General features: G+C 47.9%; 2 protein-coding genes across 3 annotated transcripts; one reads left to right on the top strand and one right to left on the bottom strand.

Moving 5' to 3' along the window:
• Window positions 1-5,829: 5,829 nt before the first annotated feature.
• On the top strand, window positions 5,830-10,881 carry COMTD1 (catechol-O-methyltransferase domain containing 1). The gene is made up of 7 exons (XM_049645260.1): window positions 5,830-5,938; window positions 6,095-6,222; window positions 6,480-6,585; window positions 6,674-6,792; window positions 6,897-6,951; window positions 7,233-7,366; window positions 7,570-10,881. Exons 1-7 carry the CDS (start codon window positions 5,845-5,847, stop codon window positions 7,720-7,722), a joined length of 789 nt encoding a protein of 262 aa, XP_049501217.1. The 5' UTR covers window positions 5,830-5,844; the 3' UTR covers window positions 7,723-10,881.
• Window positions 10,763-22,545, bottom strand: VDAC2 (voltage dependent anion channel 2). 2 transcript variants are annotated; one of them, XM_049645258.1, is made up of 10 exons: window positions 22,425-22,545; window positions 22,178-22,235; window positions 21,006-21,074; window positions 20,126-20,175; window positions 16,937-17,089; window positions 16,791-16,843; window positions 15,961-16,188; window positions 14,670-14,820; window positions 12,313-12,370; window positions 10,763-11,156 (listed from the first exon to the last, which is right to left on the bottom strand). In XM_049645258.1, the coding sequence occupies exons 2-10, from the start codon at window positions 22,206-22,208 to the stop codon at window positions 11,065-11,067; spliced, it is 885 nt and encodes a 294-aa protein (XP_049501215.1). In that variant the 5' UTR covers window positions 22,209-22,235; window positions 22,425-22,545; the 3' UTR covers window positions 10,763-11,064. The 2 variants fall into 2 exon arrangements, with proteins under 2 accessions (XP_049501215.1, XP_049501216.1); XM_049645259.1 differs by having other exon boundaries at window positions 22,178-22,232.
• Between the last annotated feature and the right edge of the window lie 1,456 nt (window positions 22,546-24,001).

Here is a 24,001-nt window from a genome sequence, read left to right as displayed (position 1 = left end):
TTTGTTTGGGTTTTTTAATCCCGAACATTATTGCCTCACAACCACAAGAGGTCTGCTATGTTTCCAAGCATTTCATTTTTACACAACCCCATTCAAGGTAGGAAGAAGCTAAACAAAAAAAAAAAAAAAAAAGGAGGAAAAAGTCCTGAGAAGCACCCTTTTATCTCTGGCTGGAAAAGAGCTACAGGTGAGGATGAGACAGCAGGTATCTTCAAAAAAGGACTGGGATGGTCATGCCAGTCTGAGACCCATCACGGTTCATCCCCCAGAGTTGGGCATGTTGCCTGAACAACATGAGCTCCTGCAAGCAACAAAGAAAGAAGCAGACAGTAGACTAGGTTGACATTAACAGTGTCTGTTGGAGGTGGAAGAATCTTCCCCACAGAAGAGAGTGTACCAGGCAGGACTCTTAACTGCAAATCTCACAAGCTGCTCTGTGACAAACAGCAGATTTCACTTTGTTGCAAACAACAGAATCCACTTGGCTGCAGATAAACCCCATTGCGTTGCAAACAGCAAACTGGCGGGACCAGAGAACCGGGCTTGGGTGCTACACAGCCAGGAACTCCACCTCCGGAAGCTCCACCCACTCACTTCCTGGGACTCTTCTAGTTAGAACACAGCTCCCGCCACAGCCCACCTGTGGGAAGGGGCTCCGCCAAACCACCCAGCAGAGCGGGAACATCCACGTCTGCCACACTTGCTTGCCAGGGCATCAATCTCCACACAGCCAACGCACGGCGCCCACACTGGCATTCGGGACCCGTGCAGCACCTCTGATAGGTGGAAGCAAGGTCACATGCTTGCAACGGCATCTGAGAAGTCTGTATGCTTGTCTTCTTTTTGGGAAGGAAGGACCCACAACATAGGCCAGTGTCTCAACGTGGAGAGGTAACAGCTGCAAGGAGACGCTCTCCACCCGTTCTCGGAAGGGCCCCATGAAGTCTTGGCCATTTGAAGCCTCCTGAGGATCAGCCAAGATGCCCCACAGAAGCAGTGACGCCCAGGAGTCACCATGGCAGCCCTGGCCATCCCGTCAAAAAAGGAGGAAAGTGGGGCACCTGGGTGGCTCAGTCAGTTAAGCGTCTGAGTGTGGCTCAGGTCATGATCTCCCCGTTCCCGAGTTCGGGTCCCACATCAGCCTCTGTGCTGACAGCTTGGAGCCCGGAGCCTGTTTCAGATTCTCTCTGCCCCTCCCCCATTCGTGTCTGTCTCTCTCTCTCAAAAACAAACATTAAAAAAAAATTTTTTTTTAACATTTAAAAAAACAGGAGGAAAGAAACAGATGACATCATGAGACACACACCAAGGTCATCGGGGATTGTGGCAGACAGAATTTTGCCCCCATGATCTCTGTGACCTCCACCATCAGTGCGAATCCTGTGGTTCTTATCTTAAATGGCAAGGGGACTTTGCAGATGTAACTAAGGTTACTAACCAGGTCACGTTAAAATAAGGACATTACCTGAGATTATCTGGGTGGGCCCAACGTAAGCACAGGAGCACTTAAAGGCAGAAGAGAAAGGCAAAGTGATTTGAAGCACCAAAAAGATCCAAGATGTCTTTGCTGGCCTTGACATAGGAGCTTTATGAGAAGGAACTGAAGTCCACCAACAACCAGTGGGCTGAGAAAAGAGCCGGGGGGCCCGGCAGAACCCCAGCCCCAGCAACACTGTGACGTCAGCCTGGCGAGACCCCAAGCAGAGAATGCAGCCATACCTTGACAGCTTCTGCCCTACAGGGCTGTGAAATGATAAATGGGGGCTGTTTAAAGCCCGCACGTTTGTGGGTGGTCAGTACACAGCAAGAGAGGTAGAGAAGTATCACCCTCATTTTCTAGCTGAGAAACTCTGAACTCACAGCCACGGAGCTATGGGACCAATGACAGACCCCAAGTCCATCTGATTCTAGAGCCCGTGCTGTTGCTTTCCCACTGGGCCTGTCCAGATAAGGAAGCCAGGGCACGGGAGGCCGGGGCATTGCCAGGTCTGTAGCATCTCAGCACAGAGAAGGCAGGAGCAGGCAGTGGGGCTCCATCGTCCCCACCTCATCTGAGAAGCCCCAGAAGCCCCTAATTCATGGTCTCTCTGATTCCATCTGCTTGGCCTGAAACACCCCCAGAGCCTTGGAGTTAAGGCATTGCCCCCGCCCACACCCCCAAAGTCTTAGGTGAACAGGTGCCATCCTCCCTGGGGAGCTTGGCAAACCTCACCCAGATGCGGTCAGACTTCAGGCTGCAAATTTCTATATGGAGAGGCCTACAGAAGGCAAGACCTGGACAGAGGCTCCAAGGTGCCCCTGGCAGCCCACAGCTGCTGGGGAAGAGCCCACTGAGCGTGGGAAGGGGATGGAGAGCCCGAAGGTAGGAAAAGGATTCCTGAGGTGGGGGCAGGGCAGAGGCGTCAGCTGGCCCCACCAGACTCCACCTCCACGTCTCAGCTCCTCTGATACATGCTCCCAATCAGAGGAAACGGTGGTCCCAGGGGCCAGATCAAACCCAGACATCAAAGATGTATTCAGTTCGGCTGAAGCAATGCTTAAAAAAAAACAAAAGTCTAATCCAAATGCTTAAAATGGTGAGGTTTCACATTACAAGCCAGATTTCAACCCTTCCTGAGAACTCACAAGCTCTGGCCACACTGCATCCATCTTCCCACATGGCGGCATAGGCGGCCAAGTGGCTGCCAGGCCTTTGGACGGGACATGAGCTCTGCAGTGCCCCAGTCCGCACTGCCCCCTACTGCTTTCCCTCACCTACCTGTGCAGCCCCTGAACACTTCCATCTTCCAATTGCTTAGGCCTGACCTGACTCCACAACCCTACTTTTCTGCCCCTACCCTGCCCCGCACAGTCCTGGGGAGCCCCTGGGAGAGAGGATCCAACCCATGTGATGTCAGCAGTTCAGAAGTAGAAGCTGGGGGTGTCATGATAGAAATTCAGGGGCCTCTTCCAGACCCATTGTTGTGGAAAGCTGTTTCCAGGGCCCTGATTTGGCTAAGAATTTGTCAGGGGCCAATTCTCACTTCCTGGTATGGACCTAAAGGCATGAAGAGGCACCCACTTTCTCTGCCCTTACCAGCCTGAGAGTTCCTGGGTGCCTAGTGGGGCATTTGACCTGCATGGGACCAAAAGGGCAACCCAGAGAGGTAGAAATGGTGTTCCCCCTGCCCAGCCCCTCATGGCCCTGGGAGCAGCTGCCCACATCCAGATGGCCCTTTGGGGAGGCCCAGCTCCCTCCTCCCCACCGCAGGGGCACCTCTGAGGAAAAGAAGCAACACTGACTTTGTTTTCAGCCTCCTGGAAAAGGCTCTGTAGGATTCCAAGGCGACACTTTGCTCCCTTCATTGTGAGCTGAGATGCCCCGGTGCTGCAATGCAAGAGACAAGAAATGAGTAGCAAACGGGGGAGGGAGATGGAAAAATTAAATTTTGCGTGATCAGCAAGGTTTCAAACAATCGCTCGCCAACTGAAGTGGGTGCCACGTCTATAAGTCATTCTGTTTTATAGACCATTAGGATCTCCAGAGAGAGCCTGCATGGAGACCACTGCTTTTTGTTGAAATTAAAATGTCAGAGAAAAAGAAATAGAACAAAACAGGGAATCTGCAATTAATTACCAGGCCATAAAAATTCAATAATCAGGAGGCAGAGCGGCCGCGGGCCCAGAGGTATCAGAGCCAGCGTAACAAGAATGGAATACATTAATCTTTTCAAATTAGTTTTTTAATCTGACGGGGATATATGGTGACATGCCTCCCCTCCCTGCCGGCTCCCCGCCCCCCCCCACCCCCTCCGGGGCTCCCGCCGGAAGCCAGGCTTGGGGAGGGAGGCTCGGGTGTGAGCTGGGGGCCTGCCCAAATCCAGACTGCCAGACAAGGTAGAGCTGAGCCCAGGGCCCCCAGGCCGGTGGCCTGGTGGAGAGAGCCCAGCACGGCTGACAGGAAAGCACGTCTTGGGTGTCTGGATCTTGCTGGGTCTCAGCGCATGGAGTCAGTGAGGAGGGCACCTCTCTGAGCTTTGGTTTCCTCCTCGGGAAAATGGAAATAGTATGCCAGCCTCATAGGTAGCCTGCATTTAGAAGGCCTGGTACTCAGTGGAAGGCCCCTACGGTTACTGTGTTGACTGTCTAGACCCGCAGCTGCAGCAGCAAGGAGCGGGGTGCCGCTACAGCACACTGCTCAGGCCGCACTTATGTATCATTTGCTGTGTGCTCAGCCCTGGGGGAGGAGAGACCAGAAGCCCTTACCCTGGGGATGAGGCTCAGAGTCTGGTCAGAGAAACATTTACTGGGGGCCAACCAGGATGCAGAGGATTCGAAGGTAAGGGGGCAGGTGCTTCCCAGCCAGCCGCACCCCCCGCCCAGCCCAGGCACAGACAGCAGGCTCCACCCCGCGCCCGGGGTCAGTCCCGCCCTCTGCGTCTGACTGGAGGTCACGTCAGCGGCTCCTGGAGACTTTACCCGGAACTGAGCCCTCCTCCTGCACCGCCTCCCAGCTGGGGTCAGGGCTGTGCTCTAAGTCTCTCCAGCTCGCTCCGATCTTCCTCGGCTTAGCCGATCTCACGGACCACCCCCTAAACCTCAACAAACCTGCCTCCGGGCCTCGGGGTCCGGGGGCCTCGCACCCGCTAAGCCTCCTCTGGGAAGCCCCCCGGTGGAGTTCCTGACTGGCCAGAGTGGGTACTAAATGGGCTGTTGGAGCACCCAGCCCGGGGGGAGGTGACCTTGAGCGGCCGGATGACCCGCTGCCCTTTGGCCCTGGACTCCTTTTAAATATAAGTTACAGCCCACCAAGTGCCGGCCCTGTGTAAATCCTTCACGTGGATTTTCTCGTTTCATCCCCTGGGAGGTGGCGACTGTGAATAACCCCATTTTGCAGAAGAGGAAATTGTGAAAGCAGAGCTGCTCCCCATTCTAGTTTGTGCTGTGGTCTCTGAATGCAGCGTCACTAGGAATACAAGCCACTGGCTTCTTTCGCCTTCCCCACTTTGTGTTACAGTAAGTGTTCCATCAATGCTCACTGGAGAGTGACCCTGCAGAACAGCCCTGCAAGGGGACCTCACCTGCCCTCCAATCACTCCCCCTCCCCCAAATGTCTCCACTCCCAACAGCTGCCATTTACTGGACACCTACTGTGTGCCAGGTTGTGGGATCTGGTGCTATTTACGGTAAGACCGTGGTTCCTACTTCACACAAAATAAACAGGCTGAGAAAGAGGGACCCAAGAGCTCATACGTCTGTCTGGCACCCAACGGCGGCTTTCTAAGAACCGTCTCTCAGAGCCCCATCAACAAGACCTGCCTCTGGACTCTCAAGCCTCCCCTCCTGTGGTTTTTGTCCCCACACCGGGTCCTTCAACCGGATACCCTCACTCACCTCCCACAGGAAGCCTCCCCTAATTCTCTCAGTCCCTCTCGGAACTCCTGTAATTTCTATCACTTCGTGCAAATTACTATCCTGTTACGCCAGCGGCCCAGCCACCCACCCACATATGCCCCAGGGTCCCAGCAGAAGCAGCAGCGATAATAAGAAGCACCCAGGAGGGGCATCAAATTTCTACCTCCCTGACCCAGGACCGTAGACCTCGAGGACCCGCACCGAAAGCCCAGACCCCAGATGCAGGCTTGCTCCCCTTCCCGGGCGCAGTTCCAAGCGCAGCCACCAGGTGGCGCCCGGCTCGCGCTAGCGGGGCTTGCAGTAAAGCTGTGCGGCCGCCAGATGGCGTTCGAGACCGCAGTTCTGCGGGCAGTACCGGGACAAGGCGGAGACTAGAAGGCAGGCGGGTCCCAGTGCGGGCGCAGAAGCCCAAGCCAAGTGACCTGGACGTCGCTCCCTCCTGGCCGCACCATGATCCAGCCCGCACCCCGGCTCTCTGTGCCCGCCGCGTTGGCCCTGGGCTCGGCCGCGCTGGGCGCCGCCTTCGCCACCGGCCTCTTCCTGGGTGAGTAAGGCGGGGCCTGCGGCACCTCCCGCAGAGCCCCCGCAGGCGGGGCAGGTGCGGGAGCAGAGCCCGTGACTCCGCGAGGCTGGCTGAGGCTGAAGCTCAGCCCTGGCGCCCCGGAGTCCCAGACCCTGACCCAGGACCCCTCCCTGGCAGGGAGACGGTGCCATCCGGAGCGATCCCGGCGAGAGAAGCGCCTGCTGCCCCCTGAAGACAGCCCCCTCTGGCAGTATCTGCTGAGCCGCTCCATGCGGGAGCATCCGGTGCTGCGGAGCCTACGGCTGGTCAGCAGGGCCAGGGGCGGGAACAGGCGCCCACTTCGGACCCAGCGGGCCCCACGTGCTTGTGTGACCTTGGGCTGGGCCTTGGAGCTCCCCGGGCTTCCGGGACACCACAGGCGGGGCGCGGTGGGCGTTCCCTGAGGGCCAGTCCCCCTAGGCCACGCCCACAGCCGCGCACCTGGAGGGGGTGTGAACACGGGGCGGAGCTGGGTGACTGGCAGTGGTGGTGCGACCCTCTCCCCTCCACCACCGCGGCACAGCTGACCCTGGAGCAGCCGCAGGGAGATTCCATGATGACCTGTGAGCAGGCCCAGCTTCTGGCCAACCTGGCACGACTCATCAAGGCGAAGAAGGCGCTGGACCTGGGTAGGGCGCACGGCTGGGACCACTGGGAGCCTAAGTCACCAGGATGTCCCCCATTCTGGCCTGAGCCTGTCCATGTCCCTGCCCACAGGCACTTTCACAGGCTACTCAGCCCTAGCGTTGGCCTTGGCGCTGCCCCCGGCCGGGCGCGTAATAACCTGCGAGGTGAACCCAGAGCCTCCGGAGCTGGGGCGGCCCCTGTGGAGGCAGGTGAGTGTCCTGCACATTTGAGGCCCTCATCAGGCCCTTGGAGCCTGACCACTCCCAGCCCTAGGAGAAGGGACCTGCTGGCTGTGACCCCACTCCTTCCGCAGGCTGAGGAGGAACACAAGATCGACCTTCGGTTGAAGCCCGCCCTGGAGACCCTGGGTGAGCAACGGAGTAGAAGGGGCCTTGGCACCATTTTCTAAGTGAGACGACTGGGCGTGAGCTAGTGACCAGGTCTGCTGGGCGGGCTTGAGGCAGTGACAGTCCTCTGCTTCCTGGCCTCACCTATGCGGCCACATGCTGGGTGGCAGGGCGCCCCTCCAGACCAGAGTCCCTGAATGGTCACAGCACCTGGGCAGGCCTGGGCAGGGGCTTCTGACCACCTGGGCTGCGGACTCAAGACCTATTTTACCCCCCGCCCCCGCCCCCGCTCCCCCCTCAAGACGAGCTCCTGGCCGCGGGCGAAGCTGGCACCTTCGACGTGGCCGTGGTGGACGCGGACAAGGAGAACTGTGCCGCCTACTATGAGCGGTGCCTGCAGCTGCTGCGCCCTGGAGGAGTCCTCGCCGTCCTCAGTGTAAGGGATAGACTAGGGGGAGAGCCCTCCTGGGCTGGGTCTCCATCTTTTCCCTTGGCTCCTCCCTGTGCCCCGCCCCCATGCCACAAAGCCCCGCCCAGTGCTTTCTCCCCCTGGGGTCCTGTCTCCAGCTCTCACCCCGCCTCCTGCTTAGACACCTCCTCCTCGGCCCTGTTCCTCCATGATGCCCCGCCCCTCCGCAGGTCCTGTGGCGCGGAGAGGTGTTACAGCCTCAACCGCGGGACACCGAGGCCCAGTGCGTGCGGAACCTGAACGAGCGCATCCTGCGGGACGCCAGGGTCCACATCAGCCTTCTGCCTCTGGGCGACGGCCTCACCTTAGCCTTCAAGATCTAGGGCTGGCCCCCCGAGAGTGGCCTCAAGTGAGGGGACCTGGGAACCCCAGACATCAACCCTGAGTTCTAAATTCGACAATAAAGTGGGGCCTGGGACAAGATCTTCTCAGCCTCCGTACGTGGCTCTAAAGTGGGGTAGGGAGGGAGGGCCCAGCACTGGCAGGTTCTTCAGCAAAAGGGAGCCTTGAGGTCATAGGCGTCATCCCCTCCGTGGCATTGTCCTGAGGACCACGTGGGACCAGGGCTAAAGCCTGAGTAGGAGCCTCCAGCTGACAGGAGGCAAGATATAAAGTTTTGATTGACCTGGCCACATACAGTGGCTCAGAGATCCCAGCTCTTCGGATTTGCCTCCATTCCACAGGATGCTGGCTAGAGCCCCGCCTTGGTCTCCCTCCTACTTAGCTTCCTAGGAGGGTCAAGTGAATGACGCTCTTGTTTGGCACAGCTAGGACTGGTTGGGAGACCATATCTGGAGTCTGACAACAGGAAACAGACCCTACAGCTGACCAGGTTTGTGGCTGGGTACTTTCACAGGTTATGCTGGTTCTGCTATCTGCCCATGTTTTCACAGCACTGTCAGCTCGATCTCACCTCTACAGTGGAGGCTCTGGTCAGTGGACATCACTTCTGAAAACCAGGCCACTTGACTTAGACCTGAGGACCACAAGGTTGGAGTATATATCCTGTCCTCCCCCTGAAGTGCTGGAGAAAGGTGAGGGACTGAGTGGGATCACTGACCAGAAAGGTGTGAAGCAGACAGGCCAACAGGTAGGAGACCATCAGTACTGCGGTTTTAAGTAAGTTCCCCAGAGGAAGATGAAGATATGGTTAGGCTGTCCGGCACCAACAGGCACCAACATCTACGAGCTGAGGTGGAGGGAAGCCAGGTGCTTCACTTCTCTCATCTAAACCTCCCTAATCCTAATCCCCTAGGAAGATATCTCCAGGCCACAGATGAAGTATTCTTCCCACTAACACTGCCTCAGGCAGAAATGGCATCAGCCTAGAAGACAATCAGGTTTTGCCACCACTTGGTTAGGCCTGGGTGCTATGAGGCTGGAGGCTACTAGAAACAAGGCCACAGGAGACCGTAACAGGCAACTTTCATAATCCTAAACTTGGTACGTACCTTACATTTTAACCCACAGGGCTCTGGGTGTGAACCAACCCTTGTCTCTCCACACATTAAAGCCTATTAAGGTTGCACATGGGGAAGGGGCGCCTGGGTGGCTCAGTCGGTTAAGCGTCTGACTTCGGCCCAGGTCATGATCTCACGGTCCGTGGGTTCGAGCCCCGCGTCGGGCTCTGTGCTGACAGCTCAGAGTCTGGAGCCTGTTTCAGATTCTGTGTCTCCCTCTCTGCCCCTCCCCCGTTCATGCTTTGTCTCAAAAATAAATGTTTAAAAAAAAAGATGCACATGGGTAAACAGGCCCAATTTACTCTTAAATAGATCTTTGACAAACTGGTAGCTCACTTGTGCCACACCCAGTCCTGAGCACTGGACCAGGTAAACACAACATGAGGGAAGGCCACTGGTTAACTAAGGGGCAGCAGGAGGCTTCAGGGGTCGCCAGGCCTGTGACCAGTTCCTTCCCACCAAGCACTGCCAGCAGTTTCTCAGCGGTCTGCTGAGCTACTTCACACCTCTCCTGTGTATCCCAAAAGCATGAGGTGTTTTCACACCTAACTTACAGACATCTTTTCTGTTTTTTTTTAACCTAGCAACAGTGTCTCTCAAATGGCTCAAATTCCAACTTTCTGCCATTAAGTCCTGTCTTATTCATACAGGCCATTTCTGCCAGTCCCTCAAGACAAACACAGTAAGATCAGAAAGACCCCTTGTTTTTAGAGGAGAGCACAAATGGGGGGAAGGGGCAGAGATTGAGAATCCTAACCAGGCTCCACACTGAGCACAGAGCCCAAGGCAGGGCTCAATCTATAACCATGAGATCATGATCTGAGCTGAAATCGAGTCAGATGCCTGACTGAGCTACCCAGGCGCCCCAGAAGGAGCCTTTTTATCACCCCAGTGTGGAAAGTTTGCTTGGGTTTCTAATCTCTCATCAGATTCTTTCTGACCTAGAAATATTCAGCATGTATCATTTTTTGGGTAGTGAGTCTGAAAGTACTTACATTTCCTTATCTGTTCTCTCTCAGACTTCAAATGGTACACTGGGTCTAGTAGTTTCAATGTGAACAAATCTCTCCCTTCTCTTAAACTCTGATCACATTCTTCAAACTGTCTCCTCCCATCAAAACACTTGCTCTTTCCTACTATTCCAACCAGAATCACCTATTAATTTCTATCATTCAGTCCAAGTGCAGATTAAGGGCCAGTGGCCACAAAACCTGATGGCACGGCTTCTGGTCTCACACACTTAAGCCCGACCCTTTCAGTCAGTGTCTGCCTAGAATGAAATGACTGACATCTGACCGAGGCCCACATATTCTCTTCTCAGTTCCTCTGGTTACAGACACCCCACTCCACTTGCCTATACCTTGTCCCATCCCACCTATGGCCTAGCTCATTTTCCACAGCGATAGCTTGCAGGGGTGTGGTGTATGTGGCTAACCTTCAGCACCATCCCTTCTTCCTTTCTTCATCACTTACTCTCCACTCCCTTCTGGGGTCAACAGTGATCCAATGGAATTTTGGACAAACTTACAAACTGAAGATATAAAGGCATATATCCTCTTATTTTATTGTGTCCAAAAAGCTCATGGAGTTACTTTAGGGACAGAGGACTTAATGGCACAGATTTAGGTAAAAAGCAAAATGCTCACCAGAAAAATAAAGTACTAACTAGATACAAGGGAGATTTGACCCTAGCTGGCAAATGTTTAACTCTGCAAATACTTGGAGTCATTAGTTATGTATACTTGTTTTATTCATAATCTGTAATGTTTTGGGATACCAAAAGTAACTCTAATAGTTGAATTTAACAAAATTTTTTAACCTCATCTTAAAACTTCCACTGATCCATCTCATTCAATGGCAATTTTCAATGTTAATAAGAACATAAAAACAAACATGCACACAATTGCACAGTTTTCATAAAGGTCTATTTCATTATTGGTGGGTAGCGCATTTAACAGTTAAATACATTTAAATAATGTATAGGTGACTGCACGACTGCAGCATTGGTAACTAGATAGATAACCAATTCAACTAGAAACCAGCTAACAAGTAACTGTCTAAATATTTAAAATACAGCTCTTGTTTAGATCATCCTTTGTTTTGATCACCTTCTTGGGGGGAAAAAGCCTGCTGGTCGGTCACACTGGAAATATATTAAGGCCAAATCTTCTGATAATCCATTCCCAGAGGTTTCTTTCAGCTAGATTAAGCCTCCAACTCCAGGGCAAGCCCAAGTTTGTGGCCTCCAGCATTAATGCTCTTCCCATCTACCAGAGCAGACAGTGTAAGCTTGACACCTGTAAACAAAAGCAGGCAACTATGATTTGTCTGAACACCTCGAAAGTCTGCAATCTTTAATAGCCTGCCTGTCCCTCCTCAGCCTGTCAGATGACCTACTAGTGCCAGCCACCAGAGGGGCACTTAGGAGTATCAGAGATACAAGAGAATTCAGAAACTTAAGAGATAAAGTCACAGAGCGTAAAAATGTTAATAAAGTTCAAAGTGCTCTAGGAAATATAATAATATTCAATATGCTACAAAGGAAAATCATAATTGGACTCAGGAAAGGAAAACTACAATAGACAAGTGGGGGAAACAGAATATAGACTACATGTATAGACTATTATGTATTGCTAAATTAATGTTAATTTCCTTAGCTGTGACAGTGGTATTGTAGTTAGGAAGAAAAATGTCTTAATCTCAGGATATGCATGTTAGGGCTGGTGTATTCACATGTCTACAAAACAAATAATTCTTAAAGGCATATAGAGAAAAAAAGGATTATGTATGCAGACATGGACAGAGAAAACACATGTGGTAAATGTTAACTGGTGAATGCAGCTAAGGGCATATGGGTGTTCTTCATACCATTCTTTCCTTTAGGTTTCCAAAAGGCCAAAATAAAGTCTGGGGGAAAATCCCTATCTGAAAGGGGGGGGGGGGGGGGGAGCAGAGTTCCAAGTGCTTTAGAACCTGCTATTCAAATGTGGTCCAAGAACCAGTAACACTGGCATCACACAAGAGCTTGTTAGAAAGACAGAACCCTTCATCCAGATCTATGGGCTCAGAATCTGCATTTTGATGAGTCCCCGGGTGATTCACGCACACTAAAATTTGGTAAGTACTGCTCTAGAAAACATAGCAAGGCTCAAAATAGTACATAAAGTAAACGAGACTACAGAGACCAAACAATGAAAGCAATGAGTTATGTAGGAGAGCAGAACATTCCTGTTCTGAGTAGATGCATGCTGAAGCATTTACGGAAGTGTCAAGACAGCTCCAACTTCCAAACAGTCCAGCAAAAGAAAAAGAAAAAAAAAGGAATAAAAAAAATTGTGGCAAAAGATAAACATGTTCATTGTACTTTTTTTGAAAGGTTTACAAAGAAGCTGAGAAATAAAAAATAATTTTTGAAACACCATCAAAAAAATCCTACGTATCAAGAACACTTACCAGGCCTCAGAGTCTGAGTATAGCCCACTCCAATTAAACTAGAGTTGTTGACTTTTGCCTAAAATAAAATACAAAAACAGCTGTAAAGTTTTTGAATCTCCGGAGAGACAAAGGGCCTCCAGGTTTCCCTATCATGCAATTATGAAGTTTTCTGCTTTTTTATTCACATGTGAAATAAAATTCAATATTGTTATTAAGCCAAACAACAGCCTGGTGCCACTTAATTCTTATCCATTAAACTCAAAGTCAGATTATCAGTAGGACCCAATTTTCTTCGTTGTAAAAAGGTGACAAACAACCTCTAGGATCGAAACAGATTTGGAAATTATTTCATGTCTACACTCTTGTAATGTGTAACATCAAAACAGTCCAGTCCAGAGACAGAAACGAGGTACCTACAAGCAGAAGTCACATAAAAGGCACTTACATTCACTCGGCACACAGCCAAGTCTTCACTAGCCACCAATGGCCAAGTGAGCTATTGGTCTTAAGAAAGAAATGCCCCACTAGTGACCATCTTGTGCCCAACAAGCTAAGAGCCTCAGACAAAACTGGATACAAGTTTCTACTATTTCAGAATAGAAGTAAACCATCAAACTGTGATGGGCAATACTTCTTCAGGGTGATGCTTGATTGGGGGCACAGGGGCACTAGAAATGTTAGATGTATTTCCAAACTAATCCCCAGGAGTCACTCAATGGCACACAGGCCAAAACTGCCTTCCCATTTTAGACTATGAGAGAGCTACATCAGCTGGCATTAAATCTGTGATGGTGCCATGGACATACATTTGAAAAGAACAGCAATGTAGCTACCAGAGGATAGTGTTGTGTGAATCCTAAGGTTTTTACTGCTACAGTGTAAATGGAAACAGAAGGGAAAAATAAATGAATCAGCGCCTTGCCAATGGGAAAAGCATTCTGGGTGCTTCTCATTCTTTCTGCTTACAACTGCTATCATAAATTAAGAGTGAGACTAAAGCTTAACTGCCTAAATTATCAAAACATTGTTCTCAGGAATGAAGATCACTTTACGTAACAGAAATAACTCTCGAGGAAGGTTTAACTTCCTTTCATTCCCAGTACATACAGTATAGGCAATGCCTGACCTGTAAGCAACTGACACACAGGAACAGCTGCTAATGTGCCTCAAACTAGAGCCAGTGCCTTGCCTCTACACTCTCAGACACCACACGCCCTTCTACCCTAAACCCACTATGACTGAAAGATGAAATAGCAAAGAAGCAAAGCGACTGGGTAGCTCAGTCAGTTGAGTGTGCAACTTTGGCTCAGGTCATGATCTCATGGTTCATGGGTTCGAGCCCCCAGTCGGGCTCCGTGCGGACAGTGCAGAGCCTAGAGTCCGCTTTCGATTCTGTGTCTCCCTCTCTCTCTCTGCCCCTCCTCCTGCTCAAGCTGTCTGTCTCTCTCTCTCAAAAACAAACATTAAAAAAAAAAAAAAAAAGCCTAAGAAAAGGACTAGGATGGCTATCCACCCCAACTAACCAAGAACAGGTGGAAGGGAGTCCTTGGGATGCAAGACTTTTTTTTTTTTAATGTTTATTATTTTGAGAGAAAGATAGAGCGCTGGCGGGGAGAGGCAGAGAGAGAGGGAGACACAGAATCCGAAGCAGGCTCTAGGTTCTGAGTTGTCAGCACAGAGCCTGACACTTGGCTCAAACTCACAAACCGTGAAATTATTACCTGAGCCAAAGTGGAACACTTTGCCGACTGAGCCACCCATGTGCCCCTGGGATGCAGGACTCTTAATGCTAAAAGCTGGAATAGTCCCAGGCAAAGCAGGATGAGCTAGTGGTCACCCTGGCCAGGAGGGAAATCAAAAGATGTACAAGTCCAATCCTGGTTCTACCCCTTCTGCTCTGGGCCTAGCAGTAAGGAAAGTCCTTTCTCTCTCTAAGCTTTGGGATCTCCACCTGCAAAACAGCATTTGTACCACAGACCCTGAAGATCAAATCTAAAGATATTTTGTTAACCATAAAGACAGAGTCCAACTAACATAGTACTACTATTTCCTATAGAAAGACAAAGTAACAATTAAAATGCTATTACTCCTGGCCTGGGGCCAAAACACTGGCTTCCCTGAGCTTAGACAGGCTTGGAGCTCAGGGTTATTATCCACACTAACTGAGCAGCTTTTGAGGTTAAACAAACTATGACCTGGTAACAAACTTCTAACACTGTCTCCACAGAAAATGCAGCATTACAAATTCTAATTCCAATCTAGGAGTAAACTAGGGATCGTGTGAACCATGGTTCAAACTTTCAATACAATTCAATCTACCCAAAGATGAATTCCCACAAGCAAAGAGCCCACTCTAAGCCCACAGCAGTACTCACAGAAATGGAAGCAGTGGGGTCCAACTGATATTTGGCTGCAATGCCAAAGCGAGTGCAGTTGGTACCTGATGTCCAAGCAAGGTTTACTGAAGTGTCAAGATCTTCACATACTTTCTGATAAATTGATCCTCCAAATTCTGTCCCATCATTGCTGTAAGATACTTTAAATTAGTAAATCTAAAACAGACACTGTAATGTCTACAGCACTAAGCTGTTATTGTAGAATTATAGTTAAACAATGCTATAGTTATATTGCTCACATGGGTCTTTAGTATTCCACTGAAAACGTGTTTTAAAAGGTCTTTATTCCAATGTATGCCCCAAAGTAAGGTCATACAAATCATGATAAATCATTCAGTAGAATTAATTACCACCCAGCCACTAATAATCATGCTGTAGAATGCTACAATAAAATTATCAAAATGTATTGAGGTAGTACGGGAGGGATTATAAACCAGGCTTTGTAATACATATTTTCTATATTTACATATAAGAAAACTCCCAAACATTATCAGGTAACAAAGATTATACATCTAGATGGTAGGATTAGGATTATGAGAAATTTTGGTCTTCTTCTTTGTACTTCTGCTATTTAATAATCCGTTGTTTTTATAAGGGAGAAAAATTCTTAAATCCTTTCAACATACATACCTAATTTGGGTTAGGTAAAAACACCATTCATTTTAGGCAATCCTACCAACTCAGCACCTCAGATATCACAGACAAGTCAAACATACTGGTAATTTGGCAACATCTTAGCCTTTTCTAAAACTCCAGAGCACATCAAGCCTCATATAAATTAAACATTTACTCTCTCAGCACCAAAAGTCAGACTAACATTTTTTACTATACACTTCTAAGGGCACCCAGAAATGCCTAAGGATGATGATCTTTTTGTGTTAAGAGAGATCCTTTAGGGGTACTGGGTGGCTAAGGTGGTTAAGCATCCGACTCTTGATTTTAGCTCAGGTCATGATCTGACAGTTTGTGAGTTTGAGCCCCTAGTCGAGCTCTGCACTGACAGCGTGGAGCCTGCCTGGAATTCTCTCTCTCTCTGTGTCTCTCTGTCTCTCTGTCTCTCTGTCTCTCTCTCTCTCTCTGCCCCTCCCACACATGTGTGCACACACACTCTCAAAATAAATAAAGAAACTTTCTTTTAAAAAGGCAGAAATTCTTTTCTTTTTTTTAAGAGAAATCCTTTAGATTGTACCTGGGTTCATAAGAAATGACAGGTGACATCAATACCACTCCCAGGTCCTATGTCCCCATAACCCACAAAGGAAATACTCACACATTAGTGTGTAGCTGGAAGTCCCCAGTCCTGTAGCCCACTGCAAAGTTGTTTCTTGTCAGCTTTGATTTGGCACTGTCAAAGGTCATCTGGTACCCAGCAAGCCAGCCCTCATAACCAAAGACAGCTGAACCATGGATTGCAGGTCCAGCAAAATCAAAGTCAACATCACAACCGAGGTTTATACACTCCCTCTTGTAAGAAGACTTGATTTTACCACTTTTCTTTCTGGAAAAAGAACAAACTGACTTAAAACTGGTGCCAGTGGGAAAGCCTTACACACTCAACCTCTGCACAGAGAGCACAAGAGGGATTTATGAACTGCAGCATAAATGGGGAGTAAAAGCAGTAGCAGGATAACCCTAAGAGGTAAAGGAGATACAGCTCAGTGAGCTAAAAAACAAGGGAACATGGAGTTACTGGACTTCTACCACCATCAGAAGATTGCTTTTTGCACGACTGGCAATCAGTCACAAAAGCCTATTAGAAACATGTTAATTACCCAAGTTAGTGCCACAATGGGAAGAGGCATATATTTGAAGGGAAGCCAACAATAGCGACTGTAGTACTCATCATCTTCCAAAGGCAAAAACAGAAATTCACCACCACAAGGAAGTTAAGGAAGCTATCAAACAGTAAACGTGCACCTTTCCTAAATATACAGAAATGCTTTTAAATTTAAAGCAGATAAAGGGGTGCCTGGCTGGCTCAGTTGCTAGAGCATACGACTCTTGATCTCAGGGTTGAGCTAAAGCTCCACACTGGATATAGAGATTACTTAAAAATAAAAACGAAATTTAAAGCAGATAAAAATGTCTGTACATGCTTACCCCGTGTTTGGTGAAAAGGTAGTATCAAATGTCAGTTTCAAACCTTGACAAATCTATTTTGAGAGAAAAAGAATTTGTTTTCATCATTATTTCCTTTTTGAATTACAAAAATAAATTAATACTAAAACACATGTTCAAAATGTTACCTGGTCTTCAATTGCTATTTCTGTTCCCAGAGTGTTATCAGTGTTCCATTTTTCTGTGAAAGTCAGACCATACTCACACCATTTATATTTGGTCTCCAAGGTTCCAGTAACTTTACCAGTGTCTGTGTTAGATGAACCAGATGTTGAGAATTCCTAGTAAGACAATAAATGACTTCATGAACTTTCTTGTAAGCCTAGAAGAATCACTGCCTAACTTACATAAAACCCCACTAAAATACAGTAATTTCACTAATCCTTTTTTCTAGTTTTCCAAATATTCCTATCCTCTGCTACTGTGAGTACACACAAGAACAAATTAGCCTGTCAGTTACTAACTGCCACCTTACATACACTGGACATTTCCAACCAGTCAATCACAAGTTAACCTGTATCTAATTCTCAAATGAACAACAAACTGTAGACCTTTTAAGGAAACTTCCACTAAGGTAATTTTATTTGGAATTTAAAAATCAGGGAAGGTGGCGGGGAGGAATGAATGTTTTGGCACTGTTTCCTTTCTGCCTGATATTAAATAAAACACGAAGGTTAGTATGGTTAATCATAGATGCCCTCCCATCACTAAAATGAGCATTTATAATAACTGACACACTATTAGGAAATGTTTCCTGAAAATTCCTACAACAGAAAGCACTCCAGTGTAGGAAGAATTCATGCCATAAGAAAAAATTTAAAATCTTTGGTAACCCCAATATTCTATTTTTCTGAGATGAAGTTTTCCTAAGATTTCATACCTTCCCAAACATCTTTCACATTCTCATTAAAAACGAAACAAAGTAGGAAAAGATTTGCTCTACAACTGGTTTTATCATGCATGATGTAAACTATATTATGTATGATAGATAATATCAGTAGAGAAAACAATCTAATACAGGTATTAATTTGAAGTACACCACATAATCTTATGTTTGCAGCAAATATAAGTAACTTGCCAATCCCTAATTGCACACCAACTGGAAAGGAAGGCATAATATGGAGGCCTTACTGAAATTTACAATCTGCTATAGAAAATCCAAAAACCTAATAATCTTTCAAAGTTTATTATACAGACAGGCAAACTTCCAAGTTAAAATATTAAAATACCTACTGAGTGTTCTGATTCACAATTTGTCTGCTAATGATGGCTACACACTTTGGCCAATGGAAAGCCAAGTCTAAAGAAGACAGCTAATCTAACTCATAGAACTCAACCTGAAATTGTGATGCCTGCAAGAGTGAGGAAATATCAAAAATATATCAGTGGAAGAAAAGGCCAATCATCCCTCACTTAGAAAACAGAACATTTGTATAACTATTGCTCTGCAGTGAGATGGACTCAATCTCCTGATGTAAAATGCTTTAACAGGAATTTCAAGTCAAGGCTTGGCACTCAGTGCCCATACTAAAAAGCACTGGATTGTTAGGAAAAAACACTGGATGTAAAATTTAAGAGCCCTGGCATCCAGTTCTGGCTGTCATTTAGTAAATGAGTAACACTGAAGAAGACACTTTTCTGGGTCTCAATTTCCTGAATTGTATTAACAAGATCTACCTTTGGAGGATTAAATTGGACTGGCACTGTGAAAGCTCTGCACATCTTCCTGTGCTCTACACAAAAGGAAAGCATTACTAAAACAATACATATGGAGCATGTTCTTCTAGCAAATACTTGGAATGCTGAATATGTGGAAGTAGCTATTTTTAATCCTGAGTGACAAAGACCAATGACTCTTGAGGCTCCACCCACTGCCATCCATCAGCCTATAGGTTATGAGCCAGCCTATATATATATGTGTGTGTGTGTGTGTGTGTGTGTGTGTGTGTGTGTATATATCTATATCTCCAAGGAATCCTCAAGACACAAAATCAAGATCATCATGTGGGACCAGAATTGGACCAGATGACATCACTGGAACAGCTTACACCTTTCACTCCATCACCAAACACTTAAGGCTTCTACATTCTGGAGCAAACTGGACACCTCTGCAAGTTTAGGTGAGAAAACAGAACGAGCTGTTAAAGGGACTTATCTGGGGCCAGGTACATACTACAAGAGCAGTACCACACTGAGTTACACATTAAATGGAAACAAAACATACTGTATGGAGTCCAACCCATATACATCCTTCTTGATCTTAAACCTAATTCTGTAAAGCGTTCCTTAACCGCTGTCCACAAAAAGCCTTTTCTCTCCAACAAAGATTTTGATTAATCAATCTAGTACTAGATACACTTCTCTGATTGTTCTCCAGATTAAAGTTTATTTTGTCTCTCCAACCAGCAATAAACAAGCTCTTTAAACAAGGATTGAGTCTTCATTTTTCTCAGAAGGCTTTTGTGACGCCACAAGTGCACAGCAAGTGCTTATATAGGACTTCAAGAGGTTAAAGAGTGGGAACACAAAAACAAACACTAAGTCACTGCTCTGTACTATTACTCTGAGCAGGTAAGCTGCACAACCAGTGAACACTTGGGCTTCCTTACAGACCAAAGAAGCCAAATGACAGATGTGACCAATATAATACCCCTGAAATCCAAGTCCGTGCATTAAGAAACTACAATATGATAAATTTTAATAAATATCAGTTATATGCACTAAGGGAGCTAACAATTACAGCAAGGATTTATCAAAATAACCAGTTAATAGTCAGTATTCACACACATAACCATCCCCAAAGCAATCTCAAAACAGGGCAGCGCCTGGGTGGTTTAGTCAATTAAGCATCTGACTCTCGGTTTCAGTTCAGGTTAGGGTCTCACAGAGCTCAAGCCCTGCATCAGAGCAGTGTGGAACTTGCTTGGGATTCTCTCTCTGTACCCCTCCGTTGCTCATGCAACGGCGTGCGCATGCTCCCGCTCTCTCTTCTAACAAACAAATGAATGAACACTGAAAAACAAAAAAGGCAGGGGGCACCTGGGTGGCTCAGTGGGTTGGGTGGCCGACTTTGGCTCAGGTCATGATCCCAAAGTCATGATCTCGCAGTTTGTGTGTTGGAGCCCGGCGTAGGGCTGTGCTGACAGCTCAGAGCCTGGAGCCTGCTTCAGATTCTGTGTCTCCCTCTCTCTCTGACCCTCCCCCACTCATACGCACGCTCTTGCTCTCAAATGGATTAACATTAAAAATGTTTTTTAAAAAGAAAAAGGAAAATTATTTAACAGTTCATCAGGATTTATTAGATATCTAACACTCACCACACCACTGCATGACTTTGTTTTCACATCCAGTTTCACCAACCCAAAACCTTCAAGTAGAGAGTAAAAGATAACGAAATGATTATTCTGTATAAAAAATGCATACCAATAGCTGAAATCACATAAAAAACAGAAAAACTTCATATATTCAAAGGAGCATAAAAATGTGGGTTGATACAACATTTAAATGAAAAGATTTTTAATTACTCTATGTAAACTAACATGTACAGCATAGAACATCTCATGCAGCTTTGCCTAGTGTTCTGGTGTATATATGGCACAAAAAATGGTTTTCAAACCATTTTAAAACCTAAATATCAGATCAGAAAATTAACTTTAAGTCTTGGAATAACCAATAGTTTATTTAATACAGACATTTAGAACAATTATCCCAAAGAGATCTTCCTTTAGGATTAATCAACTAAGTAACTGGAAGAATAATCCAAAGTAGAGGGGGTGTATGTGGAACAAAATCTTCAAGAAGAAAACCCAAATTCATTTGAAAAAATCCATAAACCACTAGGAATAACCACTGCCAAAGCAAAAACACTTTAAACATCATAATTCTAGTCACTCAAGACCTAAGCTGTATCTGAAGGAAATGAAGAAAGCACAGCTGTTTTTTTCTTATAGATAAAATCCATGAACTACAGTTTGAAAAAAAAAAAATAGAGGAAACTGGGGTGGAGAAAGATGTGGATTGTTACTATTTTAACAGAAATTTTATCTAAAATGTATCTAGTAAACAAACCAACACAGCAAGATATTTACAATTTGAAAAAATTATTAACTTCCTCAAGCAATCCAAACACATTTTCACTTCTGATCGGGGACGGGTAAGGGAAAAAAAAAAAAAAAGGAAAGAAAAAAAGAATCTTACCAAATCCCTTGTTGAAAATATCTCTGGCAGCTTTGCCAAGGTCAGCATATGATGGAGGAATACACATTGCTGGTGGGAAGAAACATTCCAGGGTTAAGGTTCCTGTTCTCCCACTTTCTGTCCAGGAACTAGATTATCACCCACTGCTATCTTTAAATTGAAGCAGTCCAACTTGTTGAAGATGTTTTCTTTTGATACCACCAGGAGCTACACTAACTATATGTATTCTAATGATCCGTGAAAGAGATATCACCAATAAAGCTTTATTTCTAAAATGAATAACCACAGTAAGTGGCTATATAAACTTGGGCAATTCCTTCCAAAACAGAAAAAACAGACTTTCTATTCCTAAATTTACACAGTATCTACAGCCTCACCTCTTAGGACCCAACTAGTACAAAGAGCCAAACACATACACATAAACATATCTATACACACAGAAATCTCTGCCAAAATTCACTGGGATAGGCTGATTTAACCAAGTGATCTAAAACCAAAACCTGAAACAAGGCCCTGTCCCATAATAGACCTCTTAGTATCCTCCCTGAGTTCGAAACCAATATTCTGGAGTGGGAAGAGATAGGTAATTAACACGTTAATTTAAATACTAGAATTTAGACAAAAACACAATAATCTAGGATTCACTCAAGCATCTACATCAACTAACTATCAAAAAGCACTTTAGGCATATTAATATGGCACTCAAGTCCTTGGCCAATGCTATGCGGCTTAAGGACAAGCAATCTGTGATGGTTATACCAGCTCATTCATTCTACAGAGCACGTCCACGCCCTTAGGAGCACGTGTAATGACCTTGTGCTCTCACCAAGGGGGTTACTACTTCCTCTAAAAAAGTGACTGACCCAATCTTCCAAAGGCTGAATCCAACAGTTAGTAACTTTTTGCTTTCGAGTTCGTCAAAGGCACGTTCAAGGGGTGGAGGTGATGCGTCCACAGACCAACTCCCCTGACCTAGTCCCTCTATCTGAAATCCCACAGCCCAGCCCCTCCTCCGCAGAGCTGAGGCAGTCAGACGGTGGAACGGCTACCGAAAGGGGCGAGTTTCCAAGCCCCTGGAAAGATTAGGGGAAAGAAGATGCGGTTTTCCGGTGGACAGGCTTCGACTCCCAGCCAACCCCGCCCCATCCCGCAGACATCTCTGCTCTACTTACGCCGCGCGCAGCTCTGTCCATAGGTCGCCATGGCGAAGCCACAGAAAGAGGTGATCTGCTGGAGGGACAAGAGGTGCGGTCAGCGGGGGTTAGGGACAAGAGGCCAGAAGGGGGTCTCAGACAGGGAGGCGAAGAGCCGCGGGGCTGCGCGGCCATCTTAGGGAGCCAGGGCCGACCCCGAGTGTGGCTAAGGCGTCCTGCTTGGTCGTCGGGGCCTAGGCGGCCAAGTGACGCGACAGCGGCGTACCTGGTGGTCTCCTGGGAGGGGCTGCTGCCGCCGCTCTGCTCGCAGCTGAGGCCGCTCGGCTCGCTCAGGCTTGGGCTGCAGCTACCGCGGCTGGAGGGCGAAGTGAAGGAGACACCGTTCCGCCCGCCGCAACCCTGTCCTCCCCCCGCCAGGACCCCGCCGATGCCCCCGAGGCTGTCCGCCGCGCCGGCCCCCGCAACGCCGCCCGCTGTCCACTCCAACCTGCTTCAGAACAGCCACGAGGGCGGAAGACACACCCGGCCCCGGGGTGGGCTGCTTCTATCCGTCGGCGGGGGCCGGAAAGGCAGAGGCTGCTGGACCTCGGGTCAGGCAGCGACGAGGGCAACCCTAGAGGAGAGGGGGCGGGGAACGGCGGAGGCAGCGCTGTAGGGACTGCGCGTGCGGGGAATGGGGCCGAGGCCCCGCGCGCGCTCCTCATGGATGGGGTGGGGCGTCAGGCGCGCGCCCGCGCGGGACCCGGCGCCACTGGGCGCGGCTGCGCAGCACGGGGGTCACGTACGATTCTCCAACTTCCTTCCAGGGGTGTGTTTCCCATACCCTGCAGAGACCGTCTCCCATCGCAGAGGCCGCGGTGGGAGGACCAGCCCAGAACTAAGTGGAGCCGGCCTCAGGGTGCCCCGCCCCTTTTCCTCGCTTCTAGCCCTTAGGGTTCCTCTTTTGTCGCCGCCTCCTGGCTTAGGGATAGGGCTGCTTTGCACACGCACCGAACCGGAGCTGTCTTGATGAGTCAAGCCTGCTAGAAAATTTAGGAATCTTGCTGACGAGGCAGTAGAATGTTGCGCTCAAGTTCCTTGAGTGTGCTGGAAGAGTGAGGGAGCTAAAAGAACAAGAAAAAATGAGCCGTCTAATGAGATAGAAATAGGGTCAATTGAAGCCCCGGAATCCATCAGCAATCTCAGCATTTTATCCTTACTGTATCTGAGTTTCCTCATCACTAAAATGGCAAGTTTAAAGGAGACGAAGTGGTCTTTAGTAGCCATTCAGCCGCACACAATGAGGAAAGCCTCCCAACCCCCATCCCCTCTGGCTCTGAAAGCCACCTCTGCTTAACTCAAATGCTGCTGGAAGTTCCACCCTCCTCCTAAACCAGACGGTAACCAGAGAGATTTCCACAAGGCAAACCCAGATTGGAGGTGCATCCTGATGGACTCCCTCCCATGTGTAAGCTCAGCCATAAAACTTGCCTGGTTATGGTTGGAACTACTCCTGTAACAGGTTAGAAGAAAGGAAGAGTCTTTGCTCAGGCACCAGAAACACTAATTAATGCCTTCATTCAAGCTCAGACAGGTTGCGCTGAAATCAGCCTGGTTCTACTGGGAACTTGTTTGCTTTGGCTGTGCTTGATGCTTTGGTGAAACTAACAGCAAAGACTGATACCTCATCCCAAATGCAGCCTGACACACCGCCTTCCCTGAAAAACCTAGTCTGTGCCCAGCCACCTCCATTACCTGCAGTAGGGCTTATTCACAATGTGAACTATCTGTAGTATTTTTAACCCCCAGAGAATTTCACTGTGCCACAGAACCCAGACCTTAGGCTTTAGTTTAACCTCCAGG

This window comes from Panthera uncia, chromosome D2 (assembly GCF_023721935.1).
Source record: "Panthera uncia isolate 11264 chromosome D2, Puncia_PCG_1.0, whole genome shotgun sequence".
NCBI classification, from domain to species: Eukaryota; Metazoa; Chordata; class Mammalia; order Carnivora; family Felidae; genus Panthera; species Panthera uncia.
Note: the sequence above shows the minus strand (reverse complement) of the source record. Positions and strands in the feature narration are given on the sequence as shown.

Excerpts from the sequence above, each read along its gene's own strand:
- COMTD1 (XM_049645260.1), top strand. The coding sequence starts at position 5,845 with ATGATCCAGCCCGCACCCCGGCTCTCTGTGCCCGCCGCGTTGGCCCTG. Across the intron at positions 6,223-6,479 it reads TGCTGCGGAGCCTACGGCTG|CTGACCCTGGAGCAGCCGCA; the intron begins GTCAGCAGGGCC and ends ACCGCGGCACAG. Across the intron at positions 7,367-7,569 it reads GAGTCCTCGCCGTCCTCAGT|GTCCTGTGGCGCGGAGAGGT; the intron begins GTAAGGGATAGA and ends GCCCCTCCGCAG.
- VDAC2 (XM_049645258.1), bottom strand. The coding sequence starts at position 22,208 with ATGGCGACCTATGGACAGAGCTGCGCGCGGC. Across the intron at positions 21,075-22,177 it reads TGGACAGAGCTGCGCGCGGC|CAATGTGTATTCCTCCATCA; the intron begins GTAAGTAGAGCA and ends TCTTCCCACCAG. Across the intron at positions 14,821-15,960 it reads TTCCAGCTACACACTAATGT|CAATGATGGGACAGAATTTG; the intron begins GTGAGTATTTCC and ends AGTATCTTACAG.